The sequence below is a fragment of the Anguilla rostrata genome, chromosome 11 (genome assembly GCF_018555375.3).
Source record: "Anguilla rostrata isolate EN2019 chromosome 11, ASM1855537v3, whole genome shotgun sequence".
In the NCBI taxonomy this organism is placed as follows: Eukaryota; Metazoa; Chordata; class Actinopteri; order Anguilliformes; family Anguillidae; genus Anguilla; species Anguilla rostrata.
The window spans coordinates 33,991,110-34,009,074 of NC_057943.1; the positions used below are offsets into that span (position 1 = coordinate 33,991,110).

Here is a 17,965-nt window from a genome sequence, read left to right on the forward strand (position 1 = left end):
GATAAGTCAATCACACCTTCATAATCGTTTATGCGCGGGCATGTCTGTGTAAACGGGTGCGTGCACTCGACGCAAAACCATGCGAACCAAATTGGAATGAAATTAAATATTTCCTGTTAGAATGGTGAGTAATTGGAGAGTAATTAGTTCAACGTGAAACTTTTTTTGCGTTTTACAGTAGGCTACTGTCCTAAATAATTTAATTTGGCCAAGGTGAATTCGTAGTTGGACTGGATTTAAATGGGGAAATTTGGTGTTTGGCACCGGAGGCTTACTAAACTGCAATACCTCGAGTAACCACTGGAGTTTGCAAGCTTCACGGAGAATGACAATCCCTGGATCCATCAACGTATACACATCAATGTAACCGGGAGAACGCGAGGAGCGGAGTTTGAAGCCTTCACTCGTCTCCTCCAATATTGGGACACTGGAGGAAGGGGGACGCAAAGATTGGAGGAGAGGAAAGGGGGATACATTTTTCAAGTATTGGAACCATAGGCCGTATAAAGATAGATTGGAACACACCCTGTCTGGCTGCCACACACCACTGCACAGTTCCTGTCTTGTCTTTTTTTGTCCTTTTCACCAGTACCAGTCCAGTACTACAAAATACATAAAAATGAAATACATCAGAATACAATTAAATATTTTTAAAAATAAATAAATAAACCCACATTTTCTCCCATATACTCCCCGAGGTAACAGTTCCCAATGATCTTCCTTTACTGGACCTATTATTTACCATTTGAATACACGTTGGGATAAAAGTGCAGTTATGCCTTTCCTGTCTATGCTTTGGTACCCTATACTTCCTCAAAAACTGGTAGTCAGAGTGCAGCACATGGGAACTATCACCAATAATACTGTCTGCCAATCTCAGTATTCTCTGATTGTACTTCTTTTTAAATATCTGTATCACTGGAACTCCCACAATCTTTGAGCACCCATTAAAAAGTCTAAAAACCTTTGATTTAAATTAAACTGATATGCTACTGTACCAAGCTGTAACACCATAAAGAAATATGCTCTGAATAATTTAGCTATAGAATAATAAATAAAATTAGCTCCCTTGTTCCATAGGATCTCAGTCTATGAAGAAATGAATTGTTGTACTCTGTTTCATAAATACTTATGTCAATATGTGCAGTCCAAGATAGAGTGGAGTCCACATAAACACCCAAGTACATATAGGATGTTACTTGTTTTATCCTCCGACTATGAATTGCCACTGGAGGAGGGTACTTATTTTGCGGTCAGCCAAAAATGTTTTCTTCTGTCTTTTCTGTATTTGCTATTATCAAGTTTTTGTCACACCAATCAATGAGCCTGTCCACTTCTTCTTGGTAGCAGTTTGGTTCTGTCCCCCTATCTAAGAGAGATATCAGAGTGGAATCATCAGAATGTTACAAAAATTGTTGTGATCTCCATTTTCCCATTAATTTTTTAATTACATACACATAACAAATACACACACACTTCTATAATTTAAAAAAAAACCTATATAGAAAAAGTGGCTTTTTTTCTTTCGTTTATTAATTTTATTCTTATTTAAACTGGGACTGTCGTTATGTGACATTACTTAATAGAATGAGATGTGAAATCATTTATTAATTGGAATCCCCAATACAAGATATCTAGATGTTATGTATTTGTAGCTTTACGGTATCTGAGGTCGAATCATAGGGTCGAAAACAACCAAAAACTCCCACTGTGAAGTCATAAGTAATTGACGGAAGTAGATATTACGTCACACGGAAGCCCTTCGGTCCAAGGTTGCGGTGACTTTATGACGATACTTCCTCTGACGCATTCGATTTTAAAATATTATTGTCCTTCTCAGTGATGGCGGCGTCGTTTCCTTCTCCTTCTGCAGCTAACAACAAATGGTATTTTACCCGAGAACAGATCGAGAATAGCCCGTCTCGCCGTGCTGGGCTGGATCCAGATAAAGAACTGTCGTATAGACAGCAAGCGGCTAATCTACTACAGGACATGGGACAGCGACTCAATGTGTATCTTTTTTGTCGGGGACACGGGGACTGCGCTCCAGGAGGTTGAAGCCGGTTTGGCGGAATTGTAACTGGTTCGACAAAGCTCTTCCAGATTGGTTTTTAATTAGTTCATATTAATAGTAAAACGTAGTAGAACATGTTTTAGATTAGTTTTTATATCTGTAATACGTGTTCTATTCGACCTGGTCGTGAACCGTGGTGTTATCGGAGGTTGGCGGTTTCCAAGCGGGGCCCAATCTTGTTGCTAAGGCTTTGGTTTGTGGGATGTGTAGGCCGCAAATTTGGCCTAGGAATTTCCTGGAGAACAAAAGCCGGAGTCGCTGCGTCGATCGTCTGAAACGTACCGCTGGTTAATTCGCGAGCTGTTTTTTATGCGGAATGTCTGAATTGGACTCTTATACTGCTATAATTATGTCGTTAACAATTTAGTATTTAGGTTAGGTAATCATCTTTACTCAGGTACTCTAACGTTAGATTGCTAGCTGGGAAGCTAACATTAGCTTGCTCGACCATAGTTTATTTTACACAGCTAGAGCTTCCTTGCTAACGATATGTGATATTAAGTAGAGGTAACGACCACATTTGGCGTACTGAAACCACGCACAATTAGGTTTTACTGCTCGAAGGTGCAGGTTAATTGGCATTGCTGCAAGCTCGTTAAACCACTGGCTTTGGGCTAGTTTAGCAACGCAGCTAGGTAACCGCTCGTAGCTAACTATATTTGTTGCTGTCAAACATGGTAATGTTACCATTTAAAATGTTCCGTTACTCATTTTAACACTGGCCACGTCTTTACTTCACGCTACAGTGTTTGTTTCGCTAGCTAGCGAGATATATTAGTTATCCAAATAGCAGCTTGTTGTTTTGGTTTGCAACCAAGATCGCTAACCATTCTATGGATTTTGCACGTTTTCTAATTAGTTTGCGATTTAGTTTATAGCGAAACGCGTAAATACGACGTCAATGCCTTAGAATGAATTTGCAACTGTTTATCTTGTTGTTACATGAGAGAGTTTAATGCAGAAAGCGTTCCCATGACGTCATCACAACAAAGACCAGCGCTTCCATGTAGAAAACGCTACGAATGAAACTGCTCGATTGTTGATGATGTTGTTGTCTTATAATTGAAGCGATCAAAGATGGCACTGAAGAACAATCATAAAGTCAATGATTCAGAATGAGCCTATAAGCCAGTCGGTAATATTATGATGGTATTGATACTGCAGCAATCATTGTTTTGATGCTGATACTACTAGGCTACTTTCTAAATCCCCTCTGCCAAGAAGTCATCGCAAGGTGAAGCAGTTTCTTGTTTGTGGTCGGAACTGTGTGAAATAGGCTACCTGGCGTTAAGAATACTGTTGTGTGTTCTGTAGTTCGACACTTGTTTCTGATTGGGGTCGTCTCGTCATGATGTTTTGCATTATATATGAGGAATAACTGTTTAATTGGAAACCAGCCATCTGCGCAGCGTCTACCCGACACATCTGTTGTTATGTGCCACTCGCTGTCCACTTAAATGATCACAATTCAAACTCATCTTATTCACCCGCCATGTCTTCTAGTTAACTTGCAACTATACCTATTTCATCACGTTGAGAGCTACGATCCACTATAAACAGTAGAATGGTCTTGACTGCTTCGTAGTTAACAGCTAACACTAGTTGACTGTTACGCGAAAGTTCATATAGCGGTCGGTGTTGTCCAGAGCGACCTGCATTTCATTATAGGAGAAATACATTATAATACGTTATAGTGCCCGACTGGGCTAACAACAAAGTCAAGGCAAGGTTTTGTTGTGGCTACGTATTTTTCCATGGGGGCTTTTGTGATGTTATGTGCAGAGTAAAGACTGTGAAGGTTCTCAAACTCATGCCTTCCTGTTCAGTTGTTGTGAATTGTCAGAAGGGATTGAGTATGCTTAACGTGATGCACAAAATATTGGAGTATTGTTATTCATCTTGTTTGGTAGGGGATAAGGTTTTTAGTCCCTGTACCGGACACAATGAGTTTCTAGTGTAGTGTGTGTGTGCATAGTTTTGTCTGTTCTGCTCCCTTAACCTGAATGTCTCCAGGTCCCAGCTAACTATCAACACTGCCATTGTGTACATGCACCGTTTTTACATGGTCCAGTCCTTCACCCGCTTCCACAGAAATGTAAGTACAGTTATTAACAACATGCTACAGTGTTCAGAACCAAATATTTCCCCCCTTTCCTATGTTTGATGCTGTTTCAGTGTGTTCGGTTTACTGCACACTGTGCTGGGTACGTGCACTGGGCCTCTGCAGAGATGTACTGTAGGTTGTTCTGTGTGCTTTAGACCTGTACTGTTGCATGTAATAGCATTTTCTGTTTAAATTTATTTATTTATTTTTTTAAATACGCCATGGAGAGTACAGGCGATCTTTCGTCTTTTTTTCTTGTAATCGTAACTGATGCGGTAGTAAACGACAAACATCAGAGGTCATGTGAACTGCTTTTGGGGGAAAAAAACATCGTCCCTGACCAGCTGTGTGTTCGAGTGGTGAACACAGTTCCTGCAAACGTCTCCACTGACCGAAGTTGCGCAATGGCATGGCTGCCGTTCTCCATGTGTGCACAGGCGTTAAGTAGACCCAAAGTGACAGGGGGCATGTTTGCCCGCATTTTTGTGGGTGTATGAGAGTGCCGCCGTGTGCCCTTTAGGCCAGATTATGGTTTTCACCCGCGGTGAAGTGGCACGGGAATCCTAGTGAACGTCCACAAGGCGTTCATCCTTTTCCTCTTACTGTATCTGAATGGTGTAGATTTGTGCGATTGTGTATTGTACGCTGATGCGTGGTTTGTAGCGCTGGTTCTGCTGTGGTCCAGTAGTTGCGCTTTGCATTGATGGAGCTGCACATCAATGCAGAATGCTAACATTGGCTGGCTGTTTTCCAAATGCAAGGATGTACCTCGTCAAGCCCCTTCACCTGCCCCCCCCCCCCCACCCGCTGTTATGTTTGGTGACTTGCACAGTAGGTGCCAGCAGAATGACAGACTGATCAACCAATTTGGGGGGGGGTGCGAGTATGCAAAGCATATAGAAAGGAGGTGAACCACCTGTGTACATTGGAAAACAGAATTTGTTTGTGGTTGATTTGCATTGGGAACGGAAGGTAGGAGTGCCACTCCAGGCAGCTAAATAACAACAGGAGGCTAGCTACTTGCTCTCAGCCTTGCATACAGTGCTTTAGGTCAGTGATGCTGGCTGAAAAGAGTGAATCGGTTGAAATCCCTTGTTGACATTAAGTGGTTAGAGCCGTTAGTTGTTAATTGTCTGCAGCGGCCTTGTCACATTCTCCAGCGTCTAGCGCTGTCTGGTAATGAGCAGGGGTCATGCCTGTCAGTGTAGCTGGATGTGGTGGGGGCCTCTTTAAGCTGAGCACTTTAGGATGGAGCACAGGTCCGCCTTCCATGTTCTCTGTGGGATAACGGCCCTCCGCCCTCCCCACCCGCGCTCAGGTGATCGCCCCCGCCACCCTGTTCCTGGCCGCCAAGGTGGAGGAGCAGCCCCGCAAGCTGGAGCACGTGATAAAGGTCACCCATGCGTGCCTCAACCCTCAGGACCCGTCGCCGGACACCAGGAGCGACGTAAGTCCCCTCTGTGCCCGGCCCCGGGCGGGTTTGGCCAACCGCCCTCTCTCCAGCACACGGCCTGCGCAACGCGACCGAATCGTTCGGTTGCGTCTCCCGAGGACGACTTTTAATGGAACCAAAGTCTTGTGCGGGTGGGATATTTCAGGCGTGATGAAGCTGTGCCTGTGGGCTACGCATTTAACAAAAAAAGATTAAGGTGTAGTTTTCGTTAGACCAAAAAAGAAAGTCTGATTTTCCAGTTCTATTTTTCTGAGCAATTAAGAATCTGCTGGCGAGCAGTCATTTACTCGAGTAACCGGTCAACCCCCTAATATAGGAAATATATGTGAAACGCACTTAGGTAATGTGTCACAAGACCTCCCCAACCTTACACAACTTTTCTACTCCCCTTAACATCAAAACCGCTGCCGCACCTCCTAGCATCTTTTGTGTTGTTTTAGCTTGGTATGGAAAGTTTTCGAATGTCTTACTTTGGACGTTACCCGTACGCATTCGCTGCTTGTATTGTCGCTGTAGGTTAGCTTAGTAGACTCGCATCTCTGTTTTAGGGATTTCGCATGCACACTCGCTGCTCTGGGAATGTTGTCTGGCAGGTCTAGCGCCGTCGCTCCAGTCGCTGTGATGAATACTTATTTTCTCTTGCATTGTAAGTCGCTCTGAATACTAGTGCCTGCTAAATGAACGCACTGCAATTTAATGTGAGGTCATTTAAAGGTCTCCTCGTTCCCTGCCACCCTCCCGTGGCGGGATAGTTCCGCCGGCCTGGCAGCGAACAGGGTCCCACTAAATTGAGTGCCAAGCCAGTGCCGTAATGACGAATTTCAGGCCCCGTTTTTCCCTCCAGTAGAAGGCAGTCTAGTGAATCCCCTTGGCCTTTTTTGAGCCCTGTGAACTGCTGCAGTTTCTGCAACTTTCACGTGAAGTTACGTTGGGTGGCGTTCCCTGAACCCTCATACAGACTTGCGCAGAAAATGGTGCAACTTTTTTGCTTAAGGCAAAGACTTACCGTACGCAAGGAGATGGGTGCTCCTGACAAGCCTCAAGCGCATTTGTTCATCTTCCGTCATCGTTTGCCGGCTGTAATCCACCACTGCCGAATGGTTTTGGTGAACGCGTTGCGAGGGAGAGGTGGATAAGGCACGCACGCGGCGTGTTTGAATACCGGCTGTTCTCCATCATCGAGTCCTCTGTGCTGCCTGGGTCATTCATGAGGGGTGAGGAGAGAGAGAGGGTGTCCTTCCAGGTGAATAACTTCCTGTCCTCTCAACTTCAGGCTTACCTGCAGCAAGCCCAAGACCTGGTCATTCTTGAGAGCATTATCCTCCAGACCCTCGGTAAGTTTGTGAGGATGGGCGAATGGGACCTGCCTGTTGCAGGTGCATGTAGAGATTACTGACTGTTATGTGTTCCTGCACGCAGCTAGTCTTGTAAACTGATCTGCTGTTGGCGGCTCAGGCGAGTTTGGGTTAGCTCTGAGAAGCACTGGGTTTGCCTATGTTTAGGCCCCTACTGTTTTTCCTAGACTTTTTGTTACTATTATTTTTCCTGCCTCTTGGTAAAATTTCATCCCTTCCCATGCTCAAAAAACTCATTGAATTTTGGCAGGCATGTCTAGTATGGCTGCCGGTTTATTATGCATGACACCCATGCAACTGACATTCTAGGCAACACTGAAAAATGATTATGGCCATCCTATTTAACGCACATGCACCAGATATCTTCTACATGTCTACCTCCTGGTGCTGAACAAATAATATCATAGAGCCCATAGTGTCCACCATATTGGATTTACCGCCATTCTTCCACAGTTGTTTGTTTTTTTCGTACTTCTACGTTGTTTGCCTGATTTTGTGCATGTGATCTACCGCATGTCCCTGTGTTTCAAATTTTGATGTGTCCAAAGATGGCTGTAGGATTGTACTTTCAATTCAGCAAAAATGGCTGGCCTTGCCCAAAATATATGTATGGCCTCAAAATTTACGGAGATTTCAACAAAACTTCAGGGGATGATGGATAGCCGTAGTTTGGATGAGCATGCCGGGGCTCGCAGTGTTTTAGTGCAGTATGGCCTGTTTTTTTGTTGTTGTAGTCGGTTTATTGTTGCAAAATACTGATTTGCATAGGCTCCATAAGGGCAAATTGTATGAAATTTGCAGAGAAACCTCAGAATGCTTTCCTCCAAAAGTCCCAAGGAGTATTTCTTCCTCAGTCAAAGATTCTTAAAGATAATAAAATATGAATATGCATAACTTGTGAAAGATATTTGATCACACCTACAGGGATCCATGTAGATCATGTATATCACATTTTGTGCATTTTGCCACCCAAGGTGAATTATTCTTACTGCTGTAAATTGGCCAGAATGTAGGTTGGAGCTACAGTGTAGACATAAAGACTAATGAAGTGCATACAGGATTCATCACTAGTGAATGTCTCTGTGTGCACACTGAGTGGTGCGTGTAGCATGATTAACTGGTTGCACTCGGGGAAGATATCCATTATAATCTATAGTCTAGTTTTTATTTTTTTTGCATTTCACATTACACAAGCACTTGTGGGCAGGACCGGACAGGCAGAAAAGCAAGGATGGGCACCAGTGGGCAATGGGGGGTAAAATACTCAACTCCAAGGGGCACTTCTGCTCCAGAGGGACAGATGGGCTGGTACTTATGTGTGCATATGCCAGGCTGGGGAAAAATAAAGGTCTGGACCATGTACATTTCTCCTATTGCAGCATACAGTGCAGTCAGATTTTCTCACACCCATTAGGTTGTTACCTCTTTAAGCGGTACGATGTAGGTTAAACTTTTTAAATTTATAAAGCTTTTAAAAATGCCCCCCGCTGACTTAAAATTGGCGGGAAGCTCGGCTTACAGCAGTACACCAAGTTCTGCACTGGAACAAATAAGCTCCCTTTACTTCGATGAGTACTGGGAGGATTTTAGCAGTGTCCGAGGCTAGTGTGAATTCGGTGCTGGTCAATTTACGGGCTTTGAGCAACATTAATCATCGCAAGTAATGTCCCAATGAAGTTACTTAACTAACATTAATATTACTGCTTTTTTTTTTTTGCCGAGTTTGCTGCAACAAAATCACTACTGTCGCTAATATTGAAGGTGCAAAAAAAAATCAGCCTATATTGCAGCTATATTTTGTCTTGTTGAGGATGAGAAAAGGGTTGTAGACTGGAGAAACATAATTTGCAATTTGTAATAGGTTGGTTTCCTACAATGATGGCAATATGGCCGTTTAGTTTTATTGAGTAGGGCCTATTTAATTTTTTAAAATGGGTTGTTGGAACGCTGACTGCGTTTGAATGCGCTTTTTTTGACTGGTTCTAACTGCTATCTGATAATTGATACGTTAGATAAAGGATGGGTGCATCATCTATACATAAGTATAAGACTATGAATATGAAACTACTTCTTTGTATGTCATTTCATTTAAAATGAACAGCGCACTTTTTTTCTTTTTTTTTTTAAGAAATATTGGCCTCTGAGCCACCCCTCTCCCCATAGCCTACATGTACTCTGTATGGTGATACTACTTGTACCGTTAGTTGAGTGCATAATTGCATCCCTAGCTAATATGACAAATTTTAGCTAGGTGGTTCTACCAGCTAGTAAGCTCGCTAGCTGACATTACTGATATGACATTAGCCAAACAAACGTGCAGCTAATGGGTAAATGGCTGACTAGCCAGTAGGTAATACGAAGTGTTATTCGGTTAGCACAGAAACATTAACATAAGACATAAGTGCTATTAATTATTACTATGTTTTACTGCCACTGCTGCATAACGTTGTCTTTATTGACTAACGTCCGTTTTGTGACTTTATTCCTTTGGCCGGTGATTTGAAGTTCTAAAGTTACGTTCAATGCAAACCGTACTGAAAGTGTACTTTGCTTTTCCCCTCGTCAGTTTGAGAGAGGGTCATTGGGCGCATGCATCGATTTCCTGTGGGTCATTTATGAATTTTAGGGGGCCAGTGGCACAGCCTAGCTCAAACACTGAGTCTGTTAAAATGACAAGCAGTGGTAAATTCAAAAAGGCTTGCTTATGCACATGATATGCCAGGCAATTCATTTGATCTCGGGTGGCCGGCAATATGCTTTCTTGGGCTAATATTCATATTATAATATTCGTCCTGTCAGCCTACAGTAATCGGCATTCTTTTAAAGAGTGTCCATTTCTCTTTGCAGTAAAAATGTCATTTGTATATTAAAGAGCGGCTTTAAAAAAACTTAAACGTGTCTCAACTGTAAAAGTGAAGCTGTCTGGAAAATCCCCCAGGTACTTTTGAGCCATCTGGTTACATTTCAATGTTCAGGCCCTGCCGGTTGGGATGCGTGCAAATGTCTAGTGGGTTTTTAAAAAGGGATCGTCTTTGGTGCAGTGTGGTGAAACGAGCGTGTCTGCTTCAAGTGAGGGTGAGCAGTGCATTGTGGTCCTCAGAGATGCGTGTCTGATGCTCACCAGCTGCACGTCAGGGCTGAGTGATTCCTGTCCATGCATTTCCTTTGGTGTGGAACCATGCCATTTATAAGGGTTCTCTCTCTCTCTCTCTCTCTCTGTCCCCCCTCCTCCTCCTCCTCTCCCTTCCCTTATTTTAGCATTTGAAATCACCATTGACCACCCACATACACATGTTGTCAAGTGCACCCAGCTGGTCAGAGGTAAGCATCAACTAGTGCCTTCCCCCAAGCCTTTGGGCTTCTTCGGTTTGCAATCGAGGCTCTTGTCTAGTTTGTGTCCCCCTTTACATTTTCGGTCTTTCCCAAATATTATTACTGAATGATCCACGGAGACTATGTAGAGTTGGTTAAGTCTGTGGGAGGGCAGATGTTCATTTTGGTCTCTGTTCGCTTTTTTTGTTGTTCCAGCGAGTAAGGACTTGGCCCAGACGTCATACTTCATGGCGACAAACAGGTGCGTTTGCGCTTCCACCCTCGATGATAGTCCAACATAGAGTTTCTGTCCGTGGGACAAGATCCCGTACCGTGTTAAAAGAAATGATACGTTAAAGAAACCAGCATCTGTGATCATTTCCACTCTCTGGCCACTGAAACAAGTCTCTGTCCCCCCCCCCTCCCCCCTTCATCCCCCCCCACTTCCTGGCCGCACGGCTTCGTTTTTGATGGTTGTCCGGGACGCACCCGTACCCCCCCGAGCAGCCTGCACCTGACAACCTTCTGCCTGCAGTACAGCCCACCCATCGTGGCCTGTGTGTGCATCCATCTGGCTTGCAAGTGGTCCAACTGGGAGATCCCGGTGTCCACCGACAGCAAGCACTGGTGGGAGTACGTGGACCCCACCGTCACCCTCGAGCTGCTGGACGGTTTGTATTCCTTCTCTCCCGCATCAGTGGTTTTGTGTGTACCCGCGTGGGGGGGGGGGGGAGGGGGCGGGCGCTACACGGGGCAACGGGTCGCCTCACGAACCCAAACATACCGGGAGTGCGGCTATCGTACCCGAACAGACGCACAGCTCCACTCTATGCATCGCAACCTCCGTGTCCGTGATTCTTTCAAAGGGGTGCCTGTCTCTAATAATCCAAATACTTACCGTGAACATTTGGTACATTGTGTAATAGAGATATAGACGTTGTGTTGTCCGTCCTCTTGTTATTTTATGAAGTTGACGACCGGTGTGTACATCATCGCTCGTATCCCGGCTCCTGGTTCAATACCCCCCACTTATCAACCTTTCACACAATTGACCGTCTCACTCTCAGCTGGGCGTTAAATGCCTTTGCTAATTATTTCTGCATCACGTAGTTGGAAGTTGTACGTTTGCCGCGTGCTCTTGGTTGTCTGTCCAGGACCGCCTTGTCGATGTTGCGCCTAATGCGTCCCTTACGATCTCTCTCCACAGAGCTCACGCACGAGTTCCTGCAGATCCTGGAGAAGACTCCCAGCCGATTAAAACGCATCCGCAACTGGAAGGTACGGACAGGACTGGAGCGTGACCCGCCCTGCTGTTATAGCCACCGGCGTTAGCGCCCCCTCCTGGGCCTCTAGTCCCTGTTCAACTCTACCCTTTCTCCAGCGTCTCTCTTCTTCCCTCCTCTACTCTCTTTCCTCCCACCTCCCTGCTTCCTCTCTCTTTCTCTCCCTGTCTCTCCTTCTCCCTTCCTCCTTGTAGTCTGTAGTCTCTGTTCACTCCTGCAATTGTTAGGAGTTTTCCCATCTACAGGATAATTAAAGGATATAGAAAGTGGCTTTTTTTTAAAGTTGGTTTTAAGCGGAAATGTTTGTGCGAACAGGCGGCGGGCCAGACGGTGAAGAAGACGAAGGTCCAAGAGGAGGGAGACCAGACGGAGGCGATGATGAGCATGATCTCCATGGCGTCGTCCGAGAGCACGCTGGCGGGGCTGATGAGCCTCTCCGCCCCCTCCGGCGCCGCCGCCTCTTCCTCCGCCTCTGCCGCCCCGTCGCTAGGCGACAAGGACCGCAGCTCCCAGCACTGGCCGTCCGGCGGCAAGGCGGGGGAGCACCAGCAGAACCAGGAGCTGAGCGCGCACGTGCCCGCCAAGGTCTCCCTCAGCGAGTACCGCGCCAAGAACGCCGACGTGCTGGCCGCCCAGAAGCGCAAGCTGGAGAACATGGAGGCCAGCGTCAAGCGGGACTACGCCTCCGCCGCCCAGGCCCTGATTGGCCAGCAGAGGAGGGAGAAGCACCAGCACCACCAGCAGCAGCAGCAGCAGCAGCAACAGCAGCAGCAGCTGTCCTCCTCCTCCTCCTCCTCGCACGGGCCGGGCGTGGGCTCCGCCCCCGACCCGAACCCCTCCCCGATCGTACTCAAGATCCCCCTGGAGAAGGAGAGGCAGGACCGCAGCTCGCTGAAGGTGCGCCTCCCGCTGGGGTCCGGGGGCGGGGCCGGGGGCGGACACAGCGGGGGAGGGGGCGGGGGGAGCCGGGCGGGAGACGACTTCAAGGTGCGGATCCGGGTGCCGGAGAGGCGGGCGGGGGCCGGCGAGGAGGGGAAGAGCCGGGACAAGCACAGGGACCGCTCCAACCACCACCACCATCACCACCACCACCACCACCACCACTCCTCTTCCAGCGGGGGCTCTTCCTCCTCCTCGTCCTCACACAAACACTCGGCCGGCCCGGGCGGGGGCGGGGCGGCTGGGACCGGCAAAAAGGCGTCCGGCGAATCCAGGACCGGTTCCTCCTCGTCTTCCTCCTCGTCCCGGAAGAGGCCCCACCCGGAGCCCTCGCTGGCCGCCCACCCCCCGAAAGCCGGCAAGTCCTCCAGGAACTCATACCAGCGCCCCCCAATGCCCGGCCCCCCCGCTCACCCGCTGAGCCTCGGACACGATAGCCTGCCGTCCGCGGGACTCGCCCACCACCACCAGGGCCCGTACCCCCACCCGAAACTGGACAAGGCCGACACCAACGGCCACAACGCGGCGGGGGGCGGCCAGTCCAACGAGTACCAGGACACCTTCGAGATGCTCAACTCGCTCCTGAGCGCGCAGGGCGTTCAGCCCTCTCAGGGGTCCATGTTCGACTACCGCACGCAGTACGGCGAGTACCCCCGCTACCCCGCCGGCTCGCGGGGCGGGGGGTCCCGGCCCCCGCCCCTCCCCACGGAACCCCCGCCCCCTCTGCCCCCCCTCCCCAAATGAAGACTGAAGACTGTGGAAGGGGGGCAGGGTCGGATGACGTGATCGTAAGGTCAGCTGGGCTGCTGGACCAGAGCTGTGTGCGTGCACGCCGACCCTCTCCTGTGCACGTAGTCCGCCACTCAGCTTGACAGCAGAGTATTGTACCACTCACTTTAGGTTTTAAGACTCCTCTTTTATTGCTTTTCTTTTTTTTTTTTTGGTTTTGTTTTAGTCACCCCCCCCCCCACACACACCCCCACATCCCTCGAATTTGTGGCAATAATGAATAAGGCTTTAAAAACCTTTAAAAAAAGAAAGAAAACAAGAACAGAGTCAATTATGTATTAAAAATGTAAATACTATTTTTCATGTCATTCAGGTTGTTGTAATATATATTTGCATTGAACTGATGAACTGAAAGTCTTTTAACAGAGTGACAGAGAACCAGGGCCACATACTGCTGGCGAGAATAAACGAAAATACGTTTAATATAGTTTTAATAGGTTGAACGCATGGGAGGAAAATGTACACTTGTATTTCTTTATTTGTAAAGTTCTGCTAACAATTTTAATAGCTATCTCATGGTTTCAGAATGTTTTAAAGTATTTATTTTTTATTCCTTTAAATAATTTGTAGCACTTGTTATTCAGATACTTTCAGGTTATTAAAACCATATTTAATTCTCCCCCTAGACGTCTTTCCTCTGTAGTTTTTTGGGTAGAACAAGAGAGTGTATCCTGGTACTCTAAAGATTTTACCTTTTTCAACAAACGTGGGCTCACAGTCCCCACAAACTCTCTGCTGTGCTTTCTTGTGCTTTTTGAGAGGGTCTAACTGCTTTTAACATTTTAAGTTTTTAAAAAAAAAAGTTTCCCCTCTGTGAACGTCAGTGTTTTCTATTCTGTAAATGTGGAATAACTAAGCAGGTGGATATAAAGTATTTTTACATTTTGTAAAAAAATAAAAAAAAAACTTTAAAAAAAAAGTCAGATAAAGAAACATATATGTACATTAAAAAGGTTGTATTTTAGTTTGTAGTTTTCCTATGTGATGCAGTCATTGTTTTAAATGGTTGTAAAAATGCTATAACAACACTCCAGTTATTAAACAAATGGGCAGAATGAATTCTACCATCTACATTTCAAATGCAAACCATGCCAGTATCCGGGTGAAGAGTTTTTTTTTTTTTTTTTTTAAACATATATACCTTTCATTAATTCTACTAGAATCCATAAACCTTGTTCCCGCAACTGTTTTTAATTACGTATATGTACGCCCCCCCCCCCACCCGAGTCAGATGTGTAAGATATTCTAGGGCTCTAACGTTGCTCCCTTTGCAAGGGTAGCAAGTCATCAGATGTATGCGTCTCATGCCTTCGAGTGCTGCCCACTGCCTGCCCCCCCATTCAGATGCATGTACCATTCACCGAGTCTAAACATGAAATCTGGTCAGTGGGAGAACCCCCGGGGGATTCTTGTGTAAAAGAATGTGTACAGTACCATTAACTGAGGATTGCTGCCTGTACGCCTGTTTTTAATGGAGATGAATTGCTCTTGTATTAATATGTGTGTATAAAAGAATGGGAAAAAATTGGGGGAAAAAAGACCTCATCCCATGATGTTTCCTGTCCATGACATCATACTTTCTTTTTTTTTTTTTTTTTTGGAAATTCATGTAATCCTGACTATATGTAATCATGTTTTACAGTTGTATTTTGTTTGGACTTATGAAAATTAACTAAATTAATTAATTTTAATTTTGCTTTCTACATTCATCAAGTCTGTTTTGTTTTAACACTATTTTTAAAACCAAAGTTACAAACCGCATATTAGTTCAGTTTTATTCAGTTTCTGTTTTGTTTTTAATCATGGTGGTTACTTATGAAATTTACCAAAACAATGAACCCAGCTGTAGCATGTTTGTTTGGACTCATCGCCTGTTTGTGGCATCACTGATCAAGAACTACAGTTCATTTATCGGGCGACTGGGACACGAACCTTAACTGTAGTTAAGCTTCTCCAGTTGAACATCTGAAATGTAAAATATGAAGAGAATTCTCTCAAAAAATGTGATTTGAAATGGGCCCCATTTTAAGGCATCGGTTTTCCCTCAGATAATATGATTGCATATTCCCTTTCAATCTTGGTTGAATGTTCTGTGGTTTATATTTGAGTGTCTGATTCCAACCACAGCTCCTGCTCTGTGTGATTATCACGGGGGTGGGTTCTGATGGGACGCGTCACCTTCGAGTAAGGACGTTTTTTTTTTTACCGTACTCTTAAGGTGCAGTCAAGTAGACCAGCCAGCTTTTGTTAAGCAGACCCACTCCATGGAAGCTTGCGTGGCACGGTTTTCAGCCTTGATGAAAAGGTGTTGCAAACGAGAGAAACCAGAGAACATCTAGTGTTTCTTAAATGCGGTGAAAGGCAATCTCCAACGGCCTGGGGCTCTGAGCACTTGGTGAGAGCTGGTTGCATGACAGGGAGGAGCAGCGATGTTTATGTAGGCTGAACACAGACCACAGGCACGGGTTTTTCAGTGTGTCTTTTCCCCCGTACACATTACCTGCTGTGTGTTTCAGTCCTTATGCAAAGAGCCGTGTTTGGGGTCAGAACAGGGCAGACGGGCGTGGCACTCTTTAGTGTTTGTCCTCTCATTTAAGACAACGATCAGCGATCAAATGAAAACCACAGGGTCATCCTTCGTTTTATTTTTTAAGTTGTCCTTCATTTTGTTTTTTGTTTTTAAAAAAGAAAAGAAAGAAGAAAAAACACGGTCTTAAGATGTGTTTGTGTGATTCATGCATCCCTGCAGTTCACAGGTTGGGTAACCTTTGCTATGGGCATACTTAAAGCAAAAAGGTATGGTGTAGGCCAAAGGGAAAGAGATGTCCGTGTACTGGATCTGATGCACATTCATTTTAATCCTCTCCGTCATTTTTTTTTTTTTTTTTTTTTTTTTTTGGTAATTTGTTACATTTGGAGAGGAATGTTTTGTGAGCTGTACATACATTTTTGTATGTGTTTAGTGGTATCAGGTGAACTCAGGTTTGGAATTTGATTGTTTTTAGGGGGGATTCTTGTGTAATATTTCAAGTAAAGCTACAGTTTACATATCTGTATCTTTTTTTTCTTGTGTTTTTGTGAACACAGTTCCTTTCTTAAAATGTGGATGATCGACTCACCTGTAAATAAATGTTTTAAAAGAAAATATTGCTTAAATTTGTTTGATGTTGATGTGCTATACATGCAGTTAGTAACTAGATGAGGAAATTTTATCGTTAGTTCTACAGTTTGCTAATTTATACACATTATTTCACTGACTTAGAGATATTAGTTGTACATCACTGTCTTTGGAATATGACCTTTGAAACCTTTAAAAAACATTTTAGCTTAACAAAAGGGGGATAACTGAACAGAATAACAGACAACTTTCATTCCACATCTAACAAATACAAGTTTATCAAATTTTTATTGGTCTCATCCTGAAATACTCCTATAAACAGTTTTTCTTCAAAGGTCAAGGAGATCTTCAGATGCAAACAGACAAATATGCATTATTCAGGGATGAGCAGCTTATTTTTTTTTAATTATTAGTGCGGTTGCCTTTGGCAATCACACTACTATTATCTCATTTTTTAAATAATCACATATCCAATTTTAACTTAAGACTGTAATGCAGTAAAGGTATAGAAGGTACAATTAAATCACAAGTTGAATATATAGTAGGTTATTTTACTGGAGCCACATGCATCTTCAGGCAACACTTTGAAATGAAGAGTTGGCCTTGACTGCAGCTTCTGGCGCAATTTGAACATGGATCATCTGGTTTTACTCAAAATGTCTGGTTTCATGGTCTGTATGTCTTCATGTCAAATTCAGTGTAAATAATATAGTTTAAAAAGTTTTAAACATAAGATGAGAAGCTAACACCGTAGTTTTGTTGGACTACTGATTACCATAGCTGGCCTACTGCCATTTGTCACCAGTCATGCATCGTGGCTACTTTGTCTTGGCTTTCATGATCTGTATGTCTTAATGTCAAATCCGGTGTTAAATATAGGTTTAAAGCTTGTAAATGTAAGATAACAAGGCAGCACTGGAGTTTTGCATTGTTTCGGAGGCTAGCCTGCTTGTCACCAGTCACATCACATCAGCTGCTTTCGTGGCTACGAGCTAATGTATTGGTAATGTAAAAAAAATGCCTTTGCTTTCATTATCTGTATGTCTTAATGTCAAACTGAGTAAAAATATAGTTTTAAATGTAAGATGACAAGGTGGTAGTTCTACCAGAGTTTATCATTGTTTGTAGGTCTGGCTTTAGCTCTACCTCTGCAATAATTTTACCTCTGCTCTGCTCTTGTCTATGTAGCCCCGCCCACCATGCCTGAGTGTGGTAGGCTGGCAGCACAGGGAATGTGCAACAGGGTTGACAGGCAGGCAGGCCAGAGAGATGTCCTGATTGGTTGTTAAGATTCAGGGGTAGTGAAATTCGGAGTGGCTGGTTTCAGAGCATAGTTTCAGAGCCTTGGGCAGTCAGAGAGACAGGACATTTTTCTTATACCTTTAAATTTATTGATATCTGTTGGGAAGAGAAGAAGATTTATCCAAATATGAACAAAAGTGTTCTACGGCAAACTTACATATAGCACCTTTAATAAATATAATTAAGCTTAAATGCGATTCTATTTTACCAGCCATTAGGTAATATCTCACCTAATA

At 44.6% G+C, this 17,965-nt stretch overlaps 1 protein-coding gene across 4 annotated transcripts; it reads left to right on the top strand.

The window, feature by feature from the left end:
• The first annotated feature begins 1,808 nt into the window (after positions 1 to 1,808).
• ccnt1 (cyclin T1) lies at positions 1,809 to 16,001 on the top strand. Of its 4 annotated transcripts, none has more exons than XM_064299494.1 (9): positions 1,809 to 2,012; positions 4,088 to 4,169; positions 5,497 to 5,625; positions 6,905 to 6,965; positions 10,245 to 10,306; positions 10,505 to 10,560; positions 10,806 to 10,969; positions 11,506 to 11,576; positions 11,897 to 16,001. In XM_064299494.1, the coding sequence occupies exons 1-9, from the start codon at positions 1,843 to 1,845 to the stop codon at positions 13,262 to 13,264; spliced, it is 2,163 nt and encodes a 720-aa protein (XP_064155564.1). In that variant the 5' UTR covers positions 1,809 to 1,842; the 3' UTR covers positions 13,265 to 16,001. The 4 variants fall into 4 exon arrangements, with proteins under 4 accessions (XP_064155564.1, XP_064155567.1, XP_064155568.1 ...); XM_064299497.1 differs by having other exon boundaries at positions 1,810 to 2,012; positions 10,245 to 10,307; positions 10,515 to 10,560; XM_064299498.1 differs by lacking the exons at positions 1,809 to 2,012; positions 6,905 to 6,965 and having other exon boundaries at positions 4,079 to 4,169.
• The last annotated feature ends 1,964 nt before the right edge of the window (positions 16,002 to 17,965 follow it).